This window comes from Medicago sativa, chromosome 1 (genome assembly GCF_051527215.1).
Source record: "Medicago sativa cultivar Bolivia chromosome 1, Bolivia_mono, whole genome shotgun sequence".
Taxonomy (NCBI): Eukaryota; Viridiplantae; Streptophyta; class Magnoliopsida; order Fabales; family Fabaceae; genus Medicago; species Medicago sativa.
The window spans coordinates 83,618,272-83,639,594 of record NC_140749.1 but is presented as its reverse complement, the minus strand read 5'-3'; the positions used below and the strand labels follow the sequence as shown (position 1 = coordinate 83,639,594).

Sequence of the window (21,323 nt, the reverse complement as noted above, 5' to 3'; positions counted from 1 at the left end):
ATAACATGACCTATGTGTTTTTAGTGTGATTAAATAGAGGAAATGTGATATGTTTGGAGCTATTTTCCCATTTTAGATGAATACAGTTATTTATGTATATAGATTATTATGGATTCATATCTTCAGTTTTTATAGAGAAGTGTTATCTTGGACATTTCCTACTTCAACTTCATATTCACTTTGTTTATTTATGCTCATACTAAGTTTCTTAGACTTTTCAAATACGTTTTCTTTTCCCTTCGGTTTCCCAACTTGTGGAGTAGATTGTCTTTGGGATTGTAGATTTGATCATGAGTTCCATATTTTTATTAGGCCTTAATTTGAGTAGGTATTCTTTTGCGACTTCTGTATGATGCATACTTATGATAAGAGTTGTCTTTGACTTTAGCTTTATATAAAATCAAATAGCTTGAGTGACTACTTGTGTAGTTGCTATCTTTTTGGTGATACTAAATTTTGTGAGGAGTTGCACAAATTATGGATTTTATTTTTTTTAATGATGTTATTTAATAATTGTATCTTCAGAATCCAACGGTAACAATATGGTTAATGGCGATTATATATAATTTCTTATCGTCCCTAAGTTTCTCGCACCTTCCAAATTTTCAATTTTGTCATGGTTTGGATTCTAAAATTTGAAGCACTATTTGACTTTTTGGGATTAATATCGTGCTAATAAATTTGAAGCACTATTTTATCACGGTGTGGATTCTAATATTTTACTAATAACAAAGGCATAAGTGGGTGAAGATAGAGCAATTTTGTTATGTTTGGAGGATGCGTTACATTATTAAATTGATATTAGAAGCCATAACAAAGCACAATCACACACTAAAGTTTTAACAAAATTCCATTAATTACATTAATCACTTGATAGCACAAGATTTCCATACAAAAACTGCCAAACTTGAAATTGAAAGTCAAACAAAACACAATCAAACACTAAAGTTTTAACAAAATGTAATTTATTCCTATTCCTACCCATAACCAAACAGCAAGGGTGTGAACTCCACATTGCTAACCAATCTACATTATTCTATAAGAGATCCTTCAAAAATAAGAATTAATTTTATGAAAAAACATTAAAACAAGTAACTAATCATTTAATCAGGACTTGTGATTTATATTATGAGATTGATATTGTCTTTGATGGCAGATTATTGAACAACGAGAAATGCAATAAAAATTATAGAAATGCTTTAGTTACACATATATCAACAAAAAAAGATATTTTCAATATTAAAAGTATTCATGATTGAGGTAAACCGCAATTTCAGTAAAAAGGAACATAAGTACCTGGCTGGTACATTTACTGCTTCCACCACACGAAGATTTTCAATATCAAAGTGTTCAAGAATCTGGAGTAGGTTTCTCTCCAAGACGGTAGTAACAATATTGATCCTACCAAGCCAACGAAACCAGTGAAGAATCCTATCCCCATGCTCATGTATAATGCTTCCAAAAATATTGAATTGTTATCTCCTGCATATGTTGTTGGCACTTGATGTTTTGATGGATCTTCTCCTGGACATTTTATATCAAGAGGTTCTCCAGAAAGATTGGAATTTCCTTCAAAACTCAAAGCATTAAAGCTCTGCAACTGTGTTCCAATTGGAATTTTTCCACATAGCTGATTGTTGGACAAATCCAACATAGCGAGGCGATCAATGCGAGCTAGACTGGAAGGAATTCTGCCTGAAAGACAATTTCTTGACAGATCAAGAAATTCAAGTAATTTGAAGTTTCCTATGTTAGAAATGATTTCCCCACTGAGATTGTTCCTTGACAAATTTAATGAAATCAATCCAATTAAGTACTCCATTTCAGTTGGTATTTCCCCTGTAAGATGGTTGCTTGAGAGATCAATGGTTTTTAAAAACTTATCTGCATTTTTGAAGTCTTGGTCCACACCTTTCCACATCAGTAATAGGTTGAAATCATATGTTACTGAAAGAGATGAAAGAGATGAATATGTTTTCTCAATATTATATTGTAATGTCTTGTCCTTTTCCATATCAAAGGTACATATATACAATAATAATAGGCTAGTCAAACCTATGATTAATTACAAGCATTAATCAAATTAATTACATATAACTAGGTACATATATACAATAATGTCTTGTCCTTTTCCATATCAAAGGTACATATATACAATAATAATAGGCTAGTCAAACCTATGATTAATTACAAGCATTAATCAAATTAATTACATATAACTACAAATATAATTATGCTTTAATGACAAAATTATTTTATTCTATCACACCCCCACAGTTGAAGCGGGAGGTTCACGAACGCTTAGACTGGTCCGAAAATCATCAAAAAGAACACGAGGTAGGCCTTTGATGAAGATGTCAGCAATCTGGTGACGAGAAGGAACATGAAGTACGCGTGCCTGGCCACGAGCGACCTTTTCTCTAACAAAGTGAATGTCCATCTCAATGTGTTTAGTGCGCTGATGCTGTACTGGATTACCAAAAAGGTAAATGGCACTAACATTATCACAATACACTAAAGTAGCATGAGAGAGTGGGAAGTGAAGGGGAGGGGATTCTCTCATGTGACTGGAGAGTCCAGTGAGATCCTCTCCATTCAATTTTTTTAATTGCAAGCATTTATAATTATTAAAAGGGTAATTAAAGGCTCAGATTTTCACTGCAGAGCATCTAATGAAATTCTCACTGGAGAGGATCCAAGTCTGGAAGTGAAGCTCCAAGAGAAGGTTGCGAAGCCAACAAGATTCAGATACCACATTAGCAACACCCTTGTACTCGGCTTCTGCACTAGAGCGAGAGAGTGTGGGTTGTCTCTTGGAAGACCAGGAAATGAGGTTGTCACCAAGAAACACACAATAGCCGGAGGTAGAGCGGTGGGTGTCAGGACATCCACCCCAATCGGCATCAGTATAAGAAATAAGTTTCTCAATAGGGGATGGATAAAGATGCAAACCATAGTGTAGGGTGCCCTGAACATAACGACGGATGCATTTGAGGGCAAGCATGTGGTTAGTGCAAGGGGCATGCATGTGAAGACACACCTGCTGAACAGCATAAGAGATGTCAGGACGGGTGAAAGTAAGATACTGCAGGGCTCCTGCAAGACTCCGATATAAGGTGGGATTGTCGTATGGAGTGCCAGCAGAGATACTGAGCTTCTGTTTGGTGTCAACTGGAGTAGCAGACGGTTTGCACGAGGTCATGCCTGCTCGGGCAATAATTTCACTAGCATAGGTACTCTGACTAAGGAAGAGGCCACTAGCATGTCTGGTCATGAGAATGCCCAAAAAATAACTCAGAGGACCCAAATCCTTCATAGCAAACTCAGAGGCAAGGAGTGCCATGATTGATTTTCGAACCTCATGGGAGGAGGTGATGAGAATTATATCATCAACATATAACAAGATGTAAGCCAAATCAGAGCCACATCGATAGATGAAAAGGGAGTGATCTGAAGTGCTATGCTGGAATCCAATGGTGGAGACAAAGTCTGCAAAACGCTGGTACCAGGCACGAGGTGCTTGCTTCAAACCATAGAGTGATTTTCGCAAGCGACACACATAATCTGGGCGATCAGGATCATGGAAACCAAGTGGCTGATGCATGTAAACTGTCTCATGAAGGTCACCATGTAGAAATGCATTATGGACATCTAGCTGATGAATAGGCCAGGATTTGGACAATAATGCAATTGTGAGAACGGTGCGGATGGATGCTGGTTTTACCACAGGACTAAATGTCTCATCACAATCCACACCTGCAATCTGTGACCTGCCATCACCTACAATACGAGCTTTATAACGCTCAAAACAGCCATTAGATTTCTTTTTATGCCGAAAAATCCACATACAACGAATAATATTAACATCACAAGGTTTTGGAACCAAATCCCAAGTATTATTGCTAATAAGAGCATTAAATTCAGACTGCATTGCGGCTTTCCAATTAGGGTCAGATAAGGCTAGTTTGGGATTTTTGGGAAGAGGTGATATGGTCAGATCATCAATGGTAACAAAAAGGTTAAATAGTTGTCTGGGTTTGTAGATACCCCGCATGCTATGGGTGGCCATAGTCCAAGTGGGAGGTGCAGGCTGGGCTAGTGGTGTAGGTGATGGGGAGGTTTCAGGAGTATGCGGTCCGACTGGTGAGGTAGACGGAGGGTCAGGTACAGGAGGTGGTGAACTTGGAAGTTCATGAGGTAGAGGTTGCAAGGTAGGATTGGTCCACTTATGTATAATAGATGGGTGGAGGTCATCAGTGAAACAGTCATATGCGGTGAGAGGTAGGGAAGGCATGTGGGCAAAGGGAAATTGTGTCTCATCAAATATGACATGTCGGGAGATGATGATCTTTCTGTGTGACAAATCAAAACATTTATAGCCTCTGTGATTTGTGGGATACCCTAAGAAGACACACGGGGTCGAGCGTGGTTGTAGTTTGTTAATGGTAGTGGATGGAAGCAAGGGATAACAAAGACAACCAAAAACTCAAAGATGTGTGTAAGAGGGGTCACGATGATACAAAAGTTGAGTAGGAGAGTGATTTGACAAATTCTTTCGGGGAAGGATATTAAGAAGATAAGTAGCCATTTGAAGAGCATGATGCCAAAATGAGGGAGGAACAGACGAATGAGCGAGAAGAGTACGAATCATGTTGTTAATGGTGCGTATTTTACGTTCCGCTTTCCCATTTTGAGATGAAGTATGAGGACAAGAGAAATGGAAAACAATACCATTATCAGCACAATACTTATGAAATAATGTATTGTTATATTCACGCCCATTATCACATTGAAAACATTTGACAGTTTGGGAAAATTGTGTGCGAATTTGATTAGAAAGTAAAGTGAACATTTCAAAAACTTGAGATTTGTTACTTATAGGGAATGTCCACAAAAAATCAGAATAATCATCCAAAAATAAAACATAATACCGATGACCAGAGGTACTTAAAATCGGTGATGTCCATAAATCACTGTGTAAAATATCAAAGGGCAATAAAGTAACATTGTTGGAAGAATCAAAAGGCAACTTAATATGTTTACCAAACACACAGGAATTACAAATAGTTTTAGAACTCAAATGTTCACTACTAATGAACTTATTACTATGAAGAGACTGCAAAGTGGAAGAACTAGGATGACCGAGACGATTGTGCCAGAGACTGGAAACAAGACCAGCAAAGTGAGAAGAAGAAGTGACTGGATATAGATCGCCAAGACTATTACATCTCATGAGAGGAATCCCCGTCTGAAAATCAAATACCGAGAAACCAAATGAATCAAAAGAAACAGAAACATTATTGTCAGTAGTGAGTTGTCGCACAGAAATTAAATTTTTAATAATTTGTGGTGTGTGTAAAACATGGTTAAGGTTTAAGGTTTTGTGTTTGTGAGATGTAGGCAGGGTTGTGTGACCTGACCCTTGAATTGGAATACCTTGTCCACTGCCAACAATCAGTTTCTGATTTAAATGACTCAAATTAGAATAAGACGAGATATTACCTTGAGATGCTGCTGTATAAGACGAAGCTCCAGTGTCCATGTACCATGTGCCGTCTGGAGGAGTGAGAGACATGGTGTGCATAGCAGCTGCAATGTCTGTGGGAGCTGGTGAAGCTGTGGTAGCGTGAGCCTGAGGACGCTGGCCTAGGATGCCTGGTTGCCTTGAAGTACCGGTGGGGCGAGTCCACTGAGAAGTGGGATAAGGGCAAGAAGGCACACTCCAAGGAGGTGGGGTCCAACCCCAAGGGGACCATGGTGGTGAGATGAAAGAGATGAATATGTTTTCTCAATATTATATTGTAATGTCTTGTCCTTTTCCATATCATGAAAGGTACATATATACAATAATAATAGGCTAGTCAAACCTATGATTAATTACAAACATTAATCAAATTAATTACATATAACTACAAATATAATTATGCTTTAATCACAAAATTATTTTATTCTATCAGTTACAGCATAAACCGATGTATTGGTTGAATACAAGTGTTCAAATGATGTAGTTGAACTAATGAAGTCCTGAGACATTGAAGTAAAATTGTTTATACAAGTTGGGATTCCTCTGATAAGTTATTTAGTGACAAATCCAAGACTTGAAGTTTTCTCAAACAACAGAGATTTGAAGGTAAACTTCCATAGAAGTTATTGGATAGAAGGCTTAAGATTTCTAAATTTTACAAGTTATCTCCAATCCATGAAGGTAATGGACCATGAAACTTATTTTCACCAAGATCCAACAAAGCCAACTTATTTGAGCAATTCTTCAATGAGGAAGGAAATTGTCCACTCAAACTATTATTTCTTAAAATCAAAGCCTCCATATTAGAAAGGACACCCATTGAGATTGGAATCTTTCCTGACAACTTGTTATTGCTCAGATCAACATAATACAAAAAGGTTAATTTTTTTTTTTTTTTGTCAAGTAGCCTAGTGGCTAGATTTACACACATTATGTGTGGAGAAGTGGGGAATCCGGGGTTTGAACCCCGGCCCCTGCACAAAAGTTATCCCTGGTAGCTACCAACTGAGCTACACTTGCGGGACTGCAAAAAGGTTAAATTATTCCAACAATCCGGCAACTCACCCTTCCATTGATTGTTTGATAAATCCAAAATTCCCAAAAAATTAGGTTTACTTTTTCTGCATAGAAAAGAAAATAAATCTGAAAATTTACTATTGGACAGATACAGTGCTCCTGCTTGCAATAAAAAAGAAGGAATGGAACCTTCAAACTGATTTGAACTCAAATATATATAAGGATAGTAGGTAAGACTGAGTTCCAAATTAGGAATCATGCCAGTGAGATTGTTCTTTGAAATGTCCATGTAAGCTATTGTTTGCAATTTTCCCCAAAACCAGTGAGGTATTGGAGATATATTACTGACGTTTGGAAGGGAAAGAGAGGATAAGTGATTTTGTGTTTGAAGCCAATTAGGAAATCTAGAATTCAGATTACAAGATAATAGATCCAATTCTTCTAATTGAAAAGGAGCAACCCAATCATCACTAACCTCCACAGTCAACGAGTTGTCAGACAAGTCTAGGGATACCAGTTTGGAGAGGTTGGTGAAATGGGATTCAGAGACGACACCTTCAAAAGAGTTTCCGCTCAGGTACAAACTCTCTAACTCTGTAAGTAATCCGATGCTCGTGGGTATTTCTCCAATTAATTTATTGTAACCGGAGAGGATTGAAAGGTCTTGTAACGTGCCCGAAATCTCATTTCCGCTCAGGCGCAACTGTCTTAAAGATGAGAGGATTGAAAGGTCCGGTAACGTGCCTGAAATCTCATTATACGGTAATGATAGTACCTGTAACGATGATAGATTTTGAATGCAGTGGGAATAGTTACTAGAGGTGATAAAATCTAAATCTCCACTCAATCGGTTATAATAAGCTTGGAATGTCTGCAAGGTGCAAATATTCCCAATTGATTTTGGGATCTTTCCTTCTAGATTGTTGAATGAGAGTTCATGATTTACAAGTGATTGCATTATGTTTCCAAAATCATCAGGAATGGGACCTCTCAACAAGTTATTAGAAAGGTAAAGTTGTTGAAGATTGGAGCTGTAGTTAAGCACCCAGTTGAATATCATTGGTGATGACGTCAACTGATTCTCAGATAGATCAAGGACAGTTAGAGAAGTAGTGGAAAAGTTCAAATGAGAATCAGATCATGGGAGAATATTGGCGTCAACAAGGCTACAATTGATTAGATGCAACTCTTCAAGGCTTGGAAGCTTCATTATGAATTGCAAGGTGTGATGAGCAGAATCGTTGAGATTTTGAACTCCACTCAAGTCAAGAATTCTCAGAGAAGATAGATTTGATAGCCACTCAACATTTCCTTGAAGATTAGAATTCAAACCAAGTTTAAGAGACTGCAACATTGAAAGATTTCCAAGTTGGAAAGGGATTTCTCCAATGAATTCATTATGGCTAAGGTCTAGATATGTTAATTGTTGCATCTCAGTTATTGAAGGATTGATCTCACCACTCAAATATGAATCATGCAGATTAAGACTTTGAACATACCCAGTTTGGTTGTTGCATTGAACTCCCTTCCATTTGCAGCAATCTGCATTTGGATCGTCCTTCCATGTGGACAGCATGCCATAATCATCTTGAAGGCCCTGTTTGAATGTGAGGAGTGCATGCCTCTCCCTCTCTTTGCACTTTGTGTCTCCATTATCTATTGCAGAGTTGAACCCAACAATGGAGAACAACACCAACAGTGTATGTAATCTATTAATATTATAGTTTCTCATCATCATTTCAACAACAAAATAAAATTGAGTTTCTCTAATGAAAAGTATACTCTCAAGAACAGAAACACACGTATAAATATAAAGAACAGGTAGTGCGTGAGGTTGATCCGTACAACGCCATTTGTGCGACGTTTCCAAGTTGCTTCCTGATATTCAATATTTTTCACGAAATTGTACGATTTTATTTGAAGGTAGATTGCACATGTAGAGGTTCTAATTACTTGCATTATTTCCATCAAATTTGAAGTCATAATGGGAAGTGGTCCTTTTATATCCAAATACAGAAAGCATCTACTTTTCTTTAAAAAGAGTGTTGTGTCCGAATTTGGAATAGTGCGATTCATTGGTCTGTTGTGCGTGATCCATGATGGCCTTATAAATTTGGAAATGATGACTTTATTTATAAACTTGTATTGTCTAGATTGTTTTTATGAAAGAATAAGGCAAGTTCCAAACAGTTATCCAATAAAGCGTGATACACATGGCCTTCAAAGAAATAGCTATATATAGGTAAACTACAATGCAATGATTGTCGGCTGGCATAAAATGTACTAATACATTCATATTTTGTGATCTTTATGCTTGCGTCGGTTGATTTCTTTTTGTTGTGTGTGTTATATACTGCTTGTTATTTACGGTTGTTATGCAATTTGATGAATTAAGACATGAGTTTTAAAACTGATTTAGCCATGGAACTAGTCATCATTTCAACATTCGTAGTAGCAGACTGCAGTAATGGGTTGGTTTCAGTATTTGTCTAATTCACACAAATGATATACACACACATATTTTCCTTTGAACCACAACTTAACTTGATGCAATTTTTGTTGGTTTAGGACTGTTTTTGGGCCGCAAAAGAAAAATAAAAGTAACTTAATCACATTGCTATTTACACTATTATTTATAGGGAAATGTTAACGAGTGCCCCGGGGCACTCTTTAAGCACTTTAAATAGTAAGTTTTATATGAAAAGTTATGTAATGAATGCATTGGAAATTGTAATAGTCGACTTTTAAAAAGAATAATTTCCAAATTTGGGATGAAGAGTGCTCGGGGGCACTAGTTAACAAAACCCTTATTTACAACACTCAATGATCAATCACCGCACGATCCACATGAACTGATGATTCTTTAATTACAGCGTCTACAAGATTTTTACACATACATTCAATAAAATCACACCATAATGTCTCTTTCTTACATTACAAGCATGAAAACAATGTCCTTAATTGCATGTTTAAAGGTCCGGAAAATATCACCTAATTCAACATTATTTATTATTTATTTTGGCATTAGATGCATCCAAAGAAAGGAACTTGTGTCTAAAATGAGAAGAAAATTATTTTCTTTATGTTGGATGTTAACAGAGTGCATGTTGCACGATATTCAGGTACGATATAGATTATATTTACCTCATAACCGAATTTCAAATTACCAGTAACAATAGCAGGGACTAAACTGCTATTTAATTCATCTAAGTCCAAAATTGATATTTAACTCATCTCATGTTAAAAAAATTCTAAATTTTAGTATATGAATTTTTTATAATGTTCTAAGATATGTTTGAAAAAAAAATGTTCAAAAATGATGACTTTGTTGATGACGATTGACTATCCGGAAATTGAGAATCAACACGCTCCCATGAAGAAGGGATTCGACTAGTCGATGCCTCATTTGCTTAAGATCACACTTTTTTCTTGGCTCACTTGGTTGGTACCTTTCTTGGAGGTGGAGACAACATTGTGGTTTCTGGAAATGCTAACTAACGCAAAACCTCTTTGATTTGTAGTTTCATTTGGTAAGGGACTTTTTTGAGACGTTTCTGAATACCATTTCACTTCCCCATGACAGAAAACCCATCTTCATTACTTTCTTCACCCATAGATAATTTTCAATGACGGTCTATCTCATCCAATTGAATAGGCTTGTCATGACGGATCTTCATAGCAATGATACATGCACATGAGAGCCCATATAATGTCCTTATCACACAGCCACAATATGCATGCTTCCTTGGAACGTTTTGCTTCTGCAAAAATATAGCTCATAGCAGCTCTAGACACATAACCCCCCCAACCCAAAGTATAAAATGTTGTCTTTTTATCTATGTTCCAATACAGTACAACCAGATGAATCAAATCACATACATATTCATGATGACAAGAAATCCAAGTGTTCGAAATCAAAGAAATTGACAAGGCAAAGTCTAATAAATGGAAGTCTATAAAATTCACTGGTCATGCAAAAAGAAATTGCATATTTAGGTACAAACAAATAATTAATTCTTTTAGGTAGAAGTTTAACATAATTCAGAAAAAAGAAAATAGAAGCAAACGCTCAAATATCACTTATTATAAATAAAAAAACTTTGGTAAAAAAAGGACCTAAAAGACTAGAAAATGCAGTGTGAAGTAGATAGCAAAGCTTGAAGTAAAAAAACAATGCATTCAAAACTTTTCAGCTCTAAGCACTTTTCAACAGATCCTGATATCCCTTCAAAATGTTGAATATCATTCCCTGGAATGCTCAAAGTTGCAATCATAGAGAAGCACATAGAAGTACATTGAGTAGGAACTAAACACAACTTGTGTCTGTACTGAATTCCACATTTAATTAGAGGCAAGTAAAGCCCATGTAATTTATAAGCTAGACTCAAGGATGAAACATAAGGAAACAAAAACATATTTGGTTATACAATAAAGCTTAACCTCCATCTGATGCTTTTTAGATAGGTCTATACACCAGCAATTAACCATTCCATTTCAATGCTTCATAGGAATTCCCTGGGGAAAAATAATCATTCTTTTGAATTTTTCACCATCTTGTTTGGTTAAATTGTTACTAACTGGAAATGTTTCTACAAAGAATTCCCAAATAGTCATTCTGTTCAAGTAATTAGGGATGATGAGCATTGTGGTCACTCAAAAAATGCCTTGATAATCAAATATCTTAATGATTTGTATAGTAAATCAGAAAATTAAACTCATAATCACTTCCATGTATTCCACAGATGTGTATAGTAAATCACAAAATTTAGACTGTTGGTCCTAGACAGTTGCCCTTTTGGCCAGACGTTTCCAGCTGCAAGAGCATAGGAGTTTCTTGTATAAACCACTAGTATCTGCAATTCTTCCTCATTGCATCTAAACATTTCACTGAAACCTTGTTATAGAGATCAAGTCTCATTGTATCTTGAAAATTCTCTTCAAGTTCACCAGCAGCTTACGTTCCTCCATAGATAGATCATCCTACATCAATAATTCAACAGTATAACTTTTAAGAGACAGTCCAACAAAATCCATAAATAGTTAAATACACATTGTTACTGATGCATTTATTTATTTTATTATTATTATTATTAATGACTTACTCGATAATAATTTTTGAGAACATCAATAGATCTCCGTGAAATATGGCTTACAAGTGCATCATCAATCCCAAAATGTCTCCCGAACATTTTCTGCTGCTCCTCGGAGTTTCTGCCTACAATCTGCAAACCAAGTTGAACAGAACATTAAGACTATCTTATTCACCTCTACATAGTTTTATTTCTCTTTTTCAATACCCAAGTCTAAAGATCGACAACATACCTTAATAGCTACTTGCTGCCCTTTTGTTGCACGATCAACCAGTTTATCATTAATCTTAATGGAGTTGATGCGACCAATATCAATGAAATTTTGGGAAGGAATACAAATTGGAGTTCCAATCTGCCAAGTAGACAATATTAGTGCAAGTTTAAAGAAACCAAACAAATTTTATGCATTGCACACATAACATGACCCTCATTACAACCATAACCCGGAAAAAACTATGGTAGATCTATGGTAAAAAATCCTCATTGCAACCACAATTAAAAAAGATCATCTGAAATAAAAAATGATACCTTTAAAATGCCATTAAGGATATCAACTCCCAAAATAATCGGATCTTTCTTGTTGTAGACACAATTTGGTATGATCTTCAGAACGCATGGGAAGACTGCCTCGTCAGCAGATTCTTTCTTTTTCTCCTCCTTAATGTTGGCCATGTAAACCTTAAATTGATCAAATAAACGATAAATGATATCGGCAATAAAAATTTTCACACCCAATTTATCTGCAAGTTCCTTAGCTTCAGAGGTGACTTTGACATCAAACGCCAATATAGTAGAATACTCCCGTTTCTTTTCAAGCATTACACTGGCCTTCATCACATCCTTCTTATGTACAGGGCCTATGTTTATAGCACCAACCGGAATATTCACTTCTGGAGTTTTCAAAAACTCCAATAATGCTTCCAATGAGCCAAGGGTAGATGCCTGGACACAAACGCCCTCACCACTCCTGTCAATCCTTCTCAAGACTGACTCCACGTCTTCCAAGGCTGCTTTTTTAATATATTCCAAATCATCATCAGGCTTCAGCACATATAAACTAGCGCCGGCAACAGCATGTTCAAGTCCCTGAAATAACAGGAAATCTTATCAAATCTCCGATTCTCTACACATTTATAAACAGAAAAAATGAAGAAAAACATGATTGGATAAAAACTAGCATAAAAGAGGTCAAATCAATATCCTTAAGTACCTGGGCAGTTATCTTGATACCCATTGCAGCTTTGATTTCTTTATGATGGATGTATGATCCCTGAAATTAGACAACCATTACTTAGCTGTAAGACAAAGCATGGGACTATGAACAATATATTTGCTAAAACTTGGTTCCTTCATGTTAAGCATAATGTTAAGAATCTCATACTTAAGTACCAATTCAACAAAAAGAATATCAACCAAGACCGAAGAGTCTCTGGTCCACATGTACACTAGATAGTTATGAACCAAGGTTATAATTTTCCTATCAAGCAACAAATGTGATTATATAATAAATCAATCAAATGCAAAAGATATAACAGTACCTTAACACGAAGTTCCTTCATTGGATGAGGTGTCAACAAAGCTCGAATTGTGGTAACAATTGGACCCTATATTATAAACTTTATTAATCAGAACTGAGAAACAGAAAGCAAGTATTAATAGATGTAGTTATAATCAGAGATGCTTGCCTGCATTCCAGATACAACTATTTGATCACCTTCATGAAGAACACCATTAACTAAAACAACATCAATAGTAGTTCCATGGCCTTCAATAACCTTGACTTCCAAAACGGTACACTGGTAGACACAGTCAAATAACAGTTAAACAGTTAGGCTCTATTGTTAAATGATCGAGAAGTATTCAAGCATTCAACCACTTCAACATCAAGTGAAAATATGGCTAACCTGCACTTCTTCGCTGTATGTAAGCTTCTTGATCATGGTCTTTTGGGTCCACTTAACTAATAGTAATAACATATCCGGGATTCCTTCACCGCTGAAATGTTAAATACTAAAACATCAATACAAAAACGCCAACAAAGTATGAAGCAGATTCTACGCAATGTTGTAGTAATGGTTTTTGCCCGAAAACAAAGATTTCCCATTCACCCTCTGCTCCTATATTATCGTTGACACATTTTGACATTGCAAAAGTAAATACAATTCAACATCCTAACGTCGGAACTACAAAAGATTACATATGTTATCGCCTAGACACATTGGTTGTCGGGGTTCTTTTCATTTGACTAAAAGGCTGCGGGTTTGAGTTGTGGATGCAGGAGAAAAACATATTAAACCAAACAAATCCTAAGTGGATGCAAGAACAACGCATGGTTTGAGCCTTGACACCTTTGGAACGTTAACATGAACAAATCCTAAATGGATGCACACAACGAATAAGTTTCAAAACTATGAGTCGCCCATTTTTGTGGTTCTCATTTCAAAGACAAAGGAGACATCAATTATATCCAAGAATAACATGATTTCATGGCAACTTTAACCACATAAAGAATTGGAAAGACGCAACAGACAATGTTTTCACACAAATCCTAAGCGTTCCAAAACCAGCTATTGTGTCGTTTACCAACCCAAAAAAATGGTTTCACACAGGAGCGAAAGAGTGTTATGGCTACACAATTACCTTATTGCACTTGTAGGCACAATGCTAAATGTTTCTCCCATTTCTTTATTTTTATAATACAACTCAGTATTTAGCCCCTGTTCCTTGAACTGAGTAACAATCTAGAAGTAAAACAAAAAAATTAGCATGGCAAACATTAACAAAAGCAATCTACCACAACTTACAAATAAAAGAGAAACATGTTTTACTACCTCAGTGACCCTTGTTTTAAACATATTTTTGACATCTTTAGACTGCTGCTTCATTGCTTTATGAATTGGAGCGTTGCGACATGTTTTCCAGCCATAAAGCCTGTCAACCTACAATGTTGCAAGAACAGTGTAACAAAATTGAGCAGCCTATAAAGAACATAAACTGGAAGCAGCAGCTCATATAAGTGGAATACTCACCTTATTCAATGCAACAATGAACTCTGTGTTCCTCATTTTTAATAGATTGAGTGACTCTATAGTTTGTGGCTCTAAGCCATGCATAATGTCGACAACCAAAATTGCAATATCACATAGACCTGAACCCCGAGACCTTAAGTTATTGAATGATTCGTGGCCTGGGGTATCAATAACCAGTAGACCGGGAACTTCCAGCGTTGCATCAGCTTTCAGTTCCTTAGTTCTATCACGTATGTTCTCGGCAGGAAAGTAAGTTGCACCAATTTGTTGGGTGATACCGCCAGCCTCACCTTCTTGAACATTTGTACCTCGAATACAATCCAGAAGCTTGGTTTTGCCAGCATCCACATGACCCATGATGCAGCAAATTGGTGACCGGAGGTTACTATCACTCGGCCTAGAAGGCACAGCAGCCTGTTGTGGATCGCGCTCTTCTTTTTTCTCCTCAACCACAACTTTGGCTTGTTCTCTATCTTCAGTTTCTTCAGCCAGAGGCTTCGAAACAGTTTGATTTTTAGCAGCTGCTATGGAGAAATACAGATTGTTAGCAAAAAAAAAATGGTATCAAGTAATTACACAAATTCAAGCATAAAGAAGTACAAACTAGCAATAAAATGCAAATCTCACCAGGATTACAAAGCTGCCTCCTGATTTCCTCCAAACGCTGTTCTTGTTCTCTTTGCTTCTTTTTCAGGAGTTTTTCCTTTTCTTTTTCCTTCTTTCTACGTTTAGCCTCTACCGCGAGTCTCTCAAGTTCATCTAACCTTATTCGCTCCTCTTCTTCTTTCCTTAGATTCTCTTCCTCTTCTTTTTTCCTTTTTTCTTCAGCCTCTTTTCTTCTAGTCAGTTCTTCTTGCCTCTCCCTAACAAGCTTTGTCACTTTCTTCCCAACTCCTTTGGTCTTGGAATCATTTTTCGTTGGTTTACTTGTTTTGGCAGTTTCAATTACCGGTGTACTTCCGGCGGCTGCAGAAGCTGCTTTCTTCTCCTTTTCCTTCTCCTTCTTCTTTCTCTTCTTTTTTGCCGCAGCTGACTCCACAGTCTCAGGTTTCTCTTCCAAAGCCATCAGAGCCACCTGAGTTCCGATAGAATATCCGTCGTCGTCGTTGATAACTGGAGCCTTGTTCGAATTCTCTTGGTCAGGTATTGATGGATTCTTATTCACCATCGATTCAGATTAGGGTTTCCTTTAGCGTTAAAACGGTTTTATTATAGTAAAAAAGGTGTGACTTGGCGCTGAAGTTTCCTTTGAGAATTGAATTAGTGAGTGGATGCGAAAATTGAATTTGAATACATACAAACGCTGACTTGGACCCCAAGTTTAAGCTTTTTTTTTTTAATAAATTATTATAGTTATAGTTAATTACTTCTTCAAAAAAAAAAAAGTATAGTTACTTATATATAGAAAACAAATTGGAGAATAAGAATAAGAAATAACAATATTTTTCTTCAAAATAATAAAAAAAAATTATCTGATTATTTAAATATTAAGAGGTGTTCATAAAAAATGATAAAAGGGGTATTTTTGACCAAAGAAAAAAGTCCAAAAAGTGTATTTCATTATATATATATATATAGGTATATATAGATTTAACCAAACCAACATAAAAATTTGGATGATGTAAATAAAACCTCTGAAGAAATATGAAAAAGATGGATTAGAATAAAACGTCAAATGAACATATTTAAGGAAAGGTAAAAAAAGAAAAGATTTTTTAAAATAAAATAACAGACGAAGTTGAAATCGATAATAAGCAATGAGTAATTAAACATACCATGAGATTAGGAAATTGAGGTGTGGAGAGAAGAGAAGAATTGAAGATCTGAAGCGTGATTCGTGAAGAGAAGTGGTTTGAGGACTGATAATAAGCAAGTTGCACCGAAACACACTCAAAATGGAAGGCTCTATTTCGTGGGGTTTTGGAATAAATCTAAAAAAACACGTCTGTAAATTGATTTGTGATAGTTTCAAAAAATGGAATGTGATTTCTTGTAACGCTAAAGTCGTACATAATACAACTTCTAAGTTATTGTCTTGGTTTTTTTATCCAAATTAATGGACTTCTTTTTTGTATCTTTGCACTTTTGCATAATTGCGGGACCCTGCCAGTGAGTTCAACTACAAACAATTTTGATTCTTCAAAAACCACTTCTATTATATATGATGCAATTTATTTAGGGTTAAATATTTTTTTTTTTATCTTTATAAGTGGAGAAAGTAAACAAGGTAGGCTTTCAGCATTTCAGGCTTGGACTCTTTAGATGCAATCTCTGGTTGAACAATAACCAACACAGTGAATTTTTTACAGTATCTATCAAACAAGTCTCGCCTCAATTAGATTACAATATTAATGCAAGAAAGTAATGCTTACAGATTGGCAATTGCAGTTCATAATTATTCTATGAAATCATTACATGAAAGAATTTAATATAAAGAACTGGACATTGCTTAGATACATGCAGGTCACTGCTATCCTGTGTTTTCTATGTAGACGCAAATCAAATGGCATTCACCAGATAAATACTATCCTGGCCTAAAGCATAACATAGGAAAACTTCAAAATACTTTGAACTGCTCAAACTAATCTGCCCCTTAATCTCTAAGCCTGTAACAGAGAACAAATTAACAAATAACTTGTCCAGTGAGACTCAAAAATCATCACAGTAGGCCTAGAATGGAAGTTTGAAGACTATTCTGTCTTATAACAACTAGTACGACAAGCCTAATTCAATTTCAAGGAAAGATAGGATGCACTGCAATGCAATCACCACTATCTAAATTATTATGTAAGTCAAATGCATCATACTATGTTACATATCAATGTTATAAAAAATAACTAAACATTGAAGGGACGAGACTTTTGTTTTGATCAGATTCAACAGGGACAAAACTGCAGTCAATCCGCAAAAACAACCGAACATTGAAGCGACGAGACTTCTGTTTTGGTCAGATTCAACCGCATTTTAATGGGACAAAATCACAGTCAATCAACAAAAACAACCGAACTCTAATGAAAAACAGCAAGGTTCAGCCAATTAAACTGTCCAGTTTTGTTCGTTTGATTTTTAAAACACTGTTCCATGCACCACACCTAGGTCCTAGGCTAAGCAAATCTTCATTCATGAACCATCATCATCAAAAAGAACTTTATAAAACCTTTTTCTTTCTTCAGGGTCAAGCAACCCTCCCAGCTTATTACCATTTTCTCCCACAACCTCATCATCTTCATCAGACACTTCCCTGTTTCTTCTCCTTTTTCTACCCTTCATGTGATCCTCATCCACCCTATTCAAAGGAAGACCTTTATTTCTCTTCTTTTCGATATTAACAAGTCGCCGCCTCTGGTTATACTCATGAAGCCCTTCCTGCATAATCTCCCCAAATTTCTCTTTAACAACCACAAGAGGATCCTTATCAACTAATTGAGACCCAACATACCCTTCTCTAAGTAAAACAGTATAAATCCTATACTTATTAGAAACATAGAAAATCCCAGGATGCTTAAGCAACATCACATTCACCTTATCAGGCAAAAAAAACTCCCTTTTAAAATGACCCAATTTCATAATTGAAATCTTCTTCCAAAGAGTCAATGACAACAACTCATGAACCAAACCCACATTCCTCTTCTCCATTTCCTTAGACCCTTCCACCAACCCCCCCGGATCAGAATAAGGCGAAACATAAGGAACCAACTCAAATTCGCGAAATTTCTCCAACGATTTCACCCAACTAGAAGGCAAACAACACGAGAAATTCACCTCAACCCCGTTCTTCATCGCCAAAGCCTCAACTTCCGAAACAGCAAAATCAGGGTTCCATTTCATCAACTCAACCACCATAGAACTTCTCCTCCCACTCTCATTCCTAATTCGAAACAAATCCGAATATTTCGCCACAATCCCAATCAAATAATCATCAGGAAACCCTAAACTATTCTTAATTTCATTGATCTTCATAACATTCAAACTATTATTCAAAGAAAGCATGAGCAATTTGGCGAGACGTCGAACGAAAACAGATTCAAGGGAATCTTTAAGGGATTGTTCTTCATGAACAAGCTCCATCACGCGTTTAGTAAGAAGAACGTGATCTTGATGAAACTGGAAGCAAGAAGGGTATTTGGAAATCCAATTAAGAGCTTTACCTTGAAGATCTAGCGTTCTGAATTTCTTCTGAAGGGTTTGAATTGGGATTTGGTTGTTAGGGTAACGGAGGATAATGTTTTTGATTTGGTTGTTAATTATCCAACGTTTGTTGCGTGAGAGTGCTGATTCTAAGTCTGGGTCTTTTTTACTTGACCATAGACAATAGTGTCTTTTTGAGGAGGTTGAAGTGGTTCGGAGGAGAATAATGATTTTGGTTTGATGATGGAACATTGGTTCTGTTACTGGTTTGGTTGTTTGAGTGCAGGGGCGGAAATTTCAAAGAACTTCAAGATGTGGATTCGTGTTCCATGCTTCTTGATTAGTCTAAGAATTAGCTCTGTCTCTAGAAAGCACAGGAAAAAACTTGTTCATCCTACACAATAGAATAGTGACTTTGTAAACACATTGCACAATTCTACATAACAAAATAAGCTATTATGATAAAGAAGCAATTTTTCAAATTCTAAACAAGCTAATTGCACAAATAACAACAATCACTAATTGAAATTAGAGAAAACAAAACCAAAAACACAAAGTAGGCCCACATTAATTCTACATAACTTTTATGGTAATCCACTAACTACCTGTTTGTCTGAAAAAAAGAAAAGAAAAAAAAAGGAGTGGGATGAGATCTACTTATCTCAGTGGATTCTCTAACTATAACCATAATTGTGGCCAATAATCAACTATGAAATTGTCTAGCCAATCAGTTCATTAGCGACTAAGTATTTGCATGGTCACTAATAGTCACCTGTCATAAACTTGAACCATGTAAATTTAAATACCAGCATAAAACAACAAATATGAATCAATAATGATCGGTCTTGAGCAGAAAATAAAGGTGGAACACACGTTAATTATCTTGGTCATTTTTAGCTGATGTGAATACTATTGAGCGTGAGGGTACTCAATAGTATCCACTTGCCGGTAAAGCGTTAGATATGATGAAACAATACTTCACCGGATCTGCCTCACAATTTTTATTAACTAGTTTAATATCCATGCTTCCAATTGTACTAATCATAATTGGCCAGTTGTACTAATCACAACCGGATGGAAAATTAAACAAACTATCCTGCCAACTGTACTAATCACAATTGATCGGACGATAAACATACTTATGACACTGGGCAATTTAAACCATTAGTTTCAAAGCTATTGTACCTTCCAAACACACATAAGCTTATCACAACTACTAGCTAATGTGGGAACTAATGTAGTAATGTTCTCACTAATCATCATCCTTATCTGTCTAATTTCATAAACTATGCTACAACGACAACGAATTCAGGTCTAATTATTGGAATTCAAGCTTAAATAGATAGAGAACCCACCTTAACAAATATGAGAGTGAGCTGCCAATCCTTCAAATCCTCTTCCAATTCTTGTTATCTCTTCCTCCAATTGCAAACCCAACCCTCATTGAGAAATTGAAATTGGAGTGTGATCAGCCGAGTGTTGAAGAGTGGAAGGGAGAAGTGATTTTCTTAATTCCTTTTTTGCGCATTTTGCCTCATTGTTTTACCCTTCCTCATTTGATTAATTGCTAGTTTGCCATTAGTTAGGGAAATTTATGTCTCTGAGGTTAGGGTGGTGGTGTTCTCCATCTCTTGAGATAGTTATATAGGCGAGTTCCGGTTTTCCCACCTATAAAAAAGATTCTTTCGATTCTAACCCTGTAATATAAAGATTCCGTCGAAAACCCCCCTGAGCACATTTGAGACCCCCCCCAGCAGATGACGTGGCATGACATGGCGCGCTGAGTCACCTGTTCTGCTGACGTGGCGCGCTGACTGTATAATTAATTTTATTTTTTATTTTTTTATAGGGACACGTGGCATTTGTCATTTTTTTAATTTTTTTAATAAATTTTTTTTTTTAAAAAAAATTCTAAAAAACGAAAATAATTCAGAAAAAATAAAAAAAATTACGAATTTTTTTTTAAAAATTGGAAAAATTAATAAAAATGATAAAAAATCTGGAAAATTTTAAAAATAAAAAATAAAATCTGGGAAATTTTAAAAAAATAATAATTTAAATTCTGGAAAAATAAATAAAAATTGAAAATAATGAAAAAATTTGGAAAAAAATTAATAAAAACGAAAACAAAAATCTGGAAAATTTTAAAAAAATTCTGGAAAAATAAATAAAAATTGAAATAATGGAAAAAATAAATAAAAATGGATTTTTTTTCGAAATTTAGAAGATATTTAAAAATACTGGAATTTAATTTTCAAAATAAAAAAGTTTAGATTTTTTTCGAAATAAAAAAACTGGAAAGTATTTAAAATTTTAAAAATCTGGATATATATTTTCTAAAACCCAATTACAATATGAAAATTAAATTTTGAAAATATATAATCTGAAGAAAAAAATTGATTTTAGTTTAATTAAAAATTTAGGAAAAAAATCTGAGAAGCTTGAATTACATAGGAATATTTTTGTAAAAAGAATTATTAATGCGTGTAAAATTTTAAAAAGATTCCGTTTACACTCAGGTTCATCGAGCTCGAA

At 35.5% G+C, this 21,323-nt stretch overlaps 2 protein-coding genes and 1 pseudogene across 5 annotated transcripts; all 3 read right to left on the bottom strand.

The window, feature by feature from the left end:
* Positions 1-813: 813 nt before the first annotated feature.
* LOC146958286 (receptor-like protein EIX2) lies at positions 814-8,280 on the bottom strand (annotated as a pseudogene). The gene is made up of 4 exons (XR_015024597.1): positions 6,549-8,280; positions 5,971-6,392; positions 1,297-1,978; positions 814-1,048 (listed from the first exon to the last, which is right to left on the bottom strand). The product of XR_015024597.1 is annotated as a receptor-like protein EIX2 (transcript).
* A 2,578-nt stretch (positions 8,281-10,858) lies between these two features.
* Positions 10,859-16,371, bottom strand: LOC146958285 (eukaryotic translation initiation factor 5B-like). 2 transcript variants are annotated; one of them, XM_085739798.1, is made up of 12 exons: positions 15,288-16,371; positions 14,661-15,181; positions 14,463-14,570; positions 14,272-14,372; positions 13,536-13,626; positions 13,317-13,427; positions 13,170-13,235; positions 12,842-12,901; positions 12,160-12,717; positions 11,864-11,983; positions 11,644-11,763; positions 10,859-11,521 (listed from the first exon to the last, which is right to left on the bottom strand). In XM_085739798.1, exons 1-12 carry the CDS (start codon positions 15,826-15,828, stop codon positions 11,456-11,458), a joined length of 2,463 nt encoding a protein of 820 aa, XP_085595924.1. In that variant the 5' UTR covers positions 15,829-16,371; the 3' UTR covers positions 10,859-11,455. The 2 variants fall into 2 exon arrangements, with proteins under 2 accessions (XP_085595924.1, XP_085595923.1); XM_085739797.1 differs by having other exon boundaries at positions 14,661-15,184; positions 15,288-16,219.
* Positions 16,372-16,973: 602 nt separating this feature from the next.
* On the bottom strand, positions 16,974-20,338 carry LOC146958284 (Ubiquitin carboxyl-terminal hydrolase family protein). 2 transcript variants are annotated; one of them, XM_085739799.1, is made up of 2 exons: positions 20,144-20,338; positions 16,974-19,182 (listed from the first exon to the last, which is right to left on the bottom strand). In XM_085739799.1, exon 2 carries the CDS (start codon positions 19,038-19,040, stop codon positions 17,781-17,783), a length of 1,260 nt encoding a protein of 419 aa, XP_085595925.1. In that variant the 5' UTR covers positions 19,041-19,182; positions 20,144-20,338; the 3' UTR covers positions 16,974-17,780. The 2 variants fall into 2 exon arrangements, with proteins under 2 accessions (XP_085595925.1, XP_085595927.1); XM_085739801.1 differs by having other exon boundaries at positions 16,974-19,560; positions 20,144-20,256.
* Between the last annotated feature and the right edge of the window lie 985 nt (positions 20,339-21,323).